At 31.2% G+C, this 5,201-nt stretch overlaps 1 protein-coding gene across 1 annotated transcript; it reads left to right on the top strand.

Annotated features, from left to right (window-relative positions):
- Window positions 239-1,932, top strand: LOC107644905 (UDP-glycosyltransferase 13). Its single transcript, XM_016348860.2, has one exon. The coding sequence runs from the start codon at window positions 403-405 to the stop codon at window positions 1,741-1,743; it is 1,341 nt and encodes a 446-aa protein (XP_016204346.1). The 5' UTR covers window positions 239-402; the 3' UTR covers window positions 1,744-1,932.

The raw sequence follows: 5,201 nt of genomic DNA, 5'->3' as shown, positions 1-5,201 counted from the left end.
GCAGATAGATACATAATAAAATTATTATATATATACAAAAAATTAATTATCAAATTAATTATAATATATTTATATATAAATATATGTATTGTATTAATTTATTTTTAATATATATTTTATATTTTATTATTTATTTTATTCTAATAACTAATTTTAAAGTAATAGCATAAATCAATGATAATTATATGTAAGTTTCATGAGTTGACTATTGACCAAGTTTATCCCTTTCCTCCACGCCAAAGCATCATCACAACAATAATGTAACACACAAAAAATGCCATTACTCTGATAATGTATAAATTCTCAGAAGAACCATCAAACTTCACACATCATCGCATTGAAATCTTGATGCAATAATATAAATTATTATTAGTTTATTACATTAAAAGAAAAGAAAAATAAATGAAAGAAAGCATAGTTTTATACCCAGCCATGGGAAGGGGTCACCTTGTTCCAATGGTGGAACTCGCCAAGTTCATAACCACCCACCACAACGCCACCATCTCCGTCACCCTCCTCCTTCCTTCCCCACCAAACAGATCCACCCTCCACTACATCTCCACCGTCACCGCCGCCGCACCCTCCATCACCTTCCACCAACTCTCCCACTCAAACCATAACATCCTTGGCACCCTCCAATCCTTCCCCACGAAGCCTAAAGCCTTCATCTTTGACTTCTTCAACCACTCTGCCGCCGCCACTGCCGCTTCTCTCAACATCCCCACGTTCTATTACTTCCCCAACGCCGCAAGCTGCGTCGCACTCTTCCTCTACCTCCCAACCATCCACCAAAATTCCATAAAATACGGTTATTCTTACGTGGACATGCTTCGTAGCATTCCCGGTTTGCCACCTCTCTCGCCGGAGGACATGCCGGCACCCATATCCGATCGCCGCAGCCAGAGCTACGAGTCCTTCATCACCATGTCACTTCACATGAGAAACACCAATGGCATCATCATCAACACCTTCGAAAATCTCGAACCCAAAGCCATCATGGCTCTGAAAAATTCTGCGTGCGTTCCAGAATCATCGGAAACTTCACCACTGGTTTTCTGCGTTGGACCACTGATTTCCACCACCAAAGGATCTGATCCTGTTGGTGATGATGGTGGTAGAGAGTGTTTAAGTTGGCTGAACTCGCAACCGAGTCGAAGCGTGGTGTTCTTGAGCTTCGGAAGCTATGGAAGATTCTCGAAGGTTCAGATGAGAGAGATAGCGGTTGCGTTGGAGAGATGTGGAAAGAGGTTCTTGTGGGTTGTGAGGGATCCAATGGGAAGTGAAGTGGTGAATTTGGAAGCGTTGTTGCCGAAAGGGTTCTTAGAGAGAACGAAGGAGAAGGGAATGGTGATCAAGAATTGGGTGCCGCAAGTTGAGGTACTGAGTCATGACTCGGTGGGTGGGTTTGTGACTCACTGTGGTTGGAACTCGGTGATGGAGGCGGTTACCTTTGGGGTCCCGATGGTGGCGTGGCCGTTGTACGCGGAACAGAATCTGAATAAGGTGGTTATTGTGGAGGAGATGAAGGTGGCGTTGCCGTTGAAGGAGGATGAGGGTGGGTTCGTGAGGGCGAGTGAATTGGAGGAACGAGTTATTGAGCTTATGAAATCGGAGACAAGGAGGGGAAAGGAGGTTAGAGAGAGGATGTTGGCTGCCAGGAACGGTGGTGCCGCCGCTCTCGCCGGCGGTGGGTCTTCGCGGGTTGCTTTGGATGGGTTGGTTCATTTGTGGAAGCAAAAATGATCATGTTGACTTAGTCAAAACTCAAAAGTCAAATAGTTGATCTGTATTTGGAGTTTTTTGGTTTCTTTTCCTTTTTTTTTTTTTCTCTTTTTTGTAAATGGTAGTTGAGTTGGGTTATGTTGTCAACCTTGTTGACATCTGTATTCATAGATTCATACTTTAATAATTATTCATTTTTTTGTTTGGTAATGAATAATTATTCATCTTGTATGGTACTACTAGTACTAAGTACTAATATTTTTTTTTTTTGTCAAAGATTTAGACCAAAATCTGGCCCAAATCAAATACAAAAGCTCAAAGCCCCCAACCCAATCAGGAAATCAAACACAGGTTTCCCTCTTCATTTTTTCACAAAGCTAGTCTCTTTAATTTCCATTAGGTTATAAGGCATCCATCTCCACTATATGCTAACCCAAAGTAGTGGATTTCAAAGTGTCTAACCCACTATGACCCAAAACATGTTTTAGTCCACCACTTAAACCCAATCTATCCAATTTAGTTGTAGGATCATAAATTTGTTAAATTGGAAATTTGATATTTGAATTCATTTGTTTAATTTTAAAATTATATTTAGATTTTATATTTATTATATTATTATTCAGCTAGTTATGATTATAACTATTTTAAAGTTCATTAATTACTAGAAAAATTAGGATCATTTATTTTATTTTTAGTGACAATAAAATAATCACTAATATATTCACCGACAATTAGACATTAGTCGTCTTATATTTTTATCGTTAAAAGGTTTTAGTAAAAATTAAACCGTTATCGATAAAAATCTTTTTAATGGTTACAAAAAGTATATGATCACTATCATAACATATAATAATAACCACAAATATATAATAATAACAAAATTATAATTTAAATAAGAGATATAGTAGTCATTATATTATTGTTACTAAAAACATAATAAATTATAATATAATTCGTATTGAAATTCAACCTACCTTTGGCTTAAAACATAATTAGTTTTAATACATCTGTAAAACTCACGATGACTCCTAATAAGGGGGAAAACAAAACAAAAGTTTGTCAATGATCCCTCTTCCCATTCGCACATCTTAAATAGATGAATCTCAACGCTAAACATTTTCGGATAAGAGGCAGATCAATGGAAAAAAGGAAACCAGGTCATTTATGTTCATAAATGAGATGATTGACAATGAACATGTAGTGTCGTTTGAACAATGGTTTATTTATATAATGTGTACAATAGTTATATGAGTTATAAAATGAACATCACTCATAATATTTAGAATAATCATTCGGGTACTAGAGATAATAAACATAAGCTTAAACTGATTTTGGGGTTCACCAAGAATCAAACTCTTGATCTTTTAGATCTAAAGTTCTAATACCATGTCATGGTATCACTCATCCCAAAAGTTTACGCTGATGAAAAAATATAACACTAATAGTTATATTTCTACTACTCCCTATACCTCTATTATACGCATTGTACAAATATTTCATTAGCTATTCATACTTTTCCTTTTCAAAATACTGGCTTAATTGCATTGTTTATGAACTATTTTTCTATCGTATACGTTTCCAACAATAAATCTAGGGATAGATCAGTTGATAAAAATTGACACTTTATCTTATAAACTTTTACAATCATCAATAATTTTGTTTACTATGCATCTCTTTTGTTAAAGAGTAATTGTGTTTTATATCTATGGATTTAGTTAAAATATATTTTTAAAATACATATAAATAGTATTAACTAAAAGTACTTGAAATTAATTATAATTAATGTATGAATACATTTTAAAATTTTCCAATAATTGATTAGATTGGAGTGCAAGTTGATGTATGTATGTAAGTAACTGTCGTTATTATTGTAGTTATATCTAAAAGCCTGATGGAATTGTTCCAACTACATAAAAAATCTGTGGCTATGTATGTGCACCTTATTTTGAGTAAGGAGGAGTATTAGAGGTCACTAATTTTTATGTTTTGTAACTATTAATTAGTCATTAATAGTATTTTTAATGATATGAGATTACATTTAATGATGGGAGATCACTCACTTTTTTTTTGATAGTTAAGTGCTGGTCACAAAATACAAAAATTGATAGCCCTCTAAACTTTTTCTTGAGCAAATAAATACAATATTTTAATGTTTAAAGCTACTTTTAATTTTTTACCATATTTCTCAACTCAATCAAAAATTAATATATTATAGATTAGAGTTTTATTTAAAAATTTATCTTAATAAATTGTCATATACTCATTCAAAATTTTAATATTTATTTAAATAAATAAATAAATTATTCAATTTTTTATTATTTATTATTTTTTTATTTTCAAAATTTGGAAGACGAATGTAATATTTGAATACTTTGAAATTGAGTGATATTTATGATTGTCAGTTCAATTAACGCTCTTAAATAAAAAACAGCAGAACTTATATTTCCGAAACAATATATTATTTTTAAATTATTGTTACTTTTATTTTAACTATATTATTTTTTATAAATGTATAAGAATATATAATACAAAAATATCATAAAATAACATTATAAAAATAGAAATAACCTTATCATTTATGATATCGTGTTATGTTTATGGGTACTCGCCGCCGGTATACATCAATTACGTCACCTACCTTTAACATCTGTTGTCGCTACAATTTCCAATAATGATGAATCAATGCATGCATGTATCATATCACTGCTGTGTATTCAGATTTCTGAATGATCTCTTTCGGTCTAGTCTATCTCAAAAAAAATTGGTATTATATTAGTTTAAAATTTAAATTTAAATTTTTAAAAAAAAGAGTTCATATAAATAGAAATAACAAAAATTTCATAAATAATATAATAATATACCTAAAAAATAAAGTTGATAAAAAATTACTAAAAATTCGTTAGTAAAATTAAAAAAAAAAAAAACTAAAAATGACGTGACAATATTTAATTTTTGAATTCTATTTAGTCCATCAAATAAATTCAAAAAAATTACATACCATGATTAATTATTAAATCCATAAAATAGAACTTGTAATGCTACCAATGGTAGAACAAATAATCTGTATTAAAGAAATAAAAATAAAAATAAAAAACATCTAGAATAATGATTAAACCCCAAAATACAAGGGGACAAAAATCATTGCAGTCTTAGATCCAATTCTTCCGAAAAAAATCAAATATTGTCATCTCATTTTGTTGTTGGAGTATCTAGCGTAGTAAGACTTTGTCACTTAAACATCGTTTGCTAATTTATTGTCGGAAATGATTGAGGGACTAAATTAGTGTCCAGACCTTAATTTGAAGGACTATTATAAAAAAATTTTAAATTTTAAAAAATAAAATAAATAATAGAAATTCATGCTTAATTAAAAAATATTCTCCCAAAAAAATGCATAAATTTTAAGGATTATAATAGAAATTTATTCCAAAAAAATATTCTCTGCTAGAGACAAACTCTTTATTTTAAGAAATTCATGC

The sequence above is a fragment of the Arachis ipaensis genome, chromosome B05 (genome assembly GCF_000816755.2).
Source record: "Arachis ipaensis cultivar K30076 chromosome B05, Araip1.1, whole genome shotgun sequence".
In the NCBI taxonomy this organism is placed as follows: Eukaryota; Viridiplantae; Streptophyta; class Magnoliopsida; order Fabales; family Fabaceae; genus Arachis; species Arachis ipaensis.
The sequence above is the reverse complement of the archived record's forward strand: the minus strand, read 5'-3'. Positions and strand labels throughout refer to the sequence as shown.

Excerpts from the sequence above, each read along its gene's own strand:
- LOC107644905 (XM_016348860.2), top strand. The coding sequence starts at position 403 with ATGAAAGAAAGCATAGTTTTATACCCAGCCATGGGAAGGGGTCACCTT.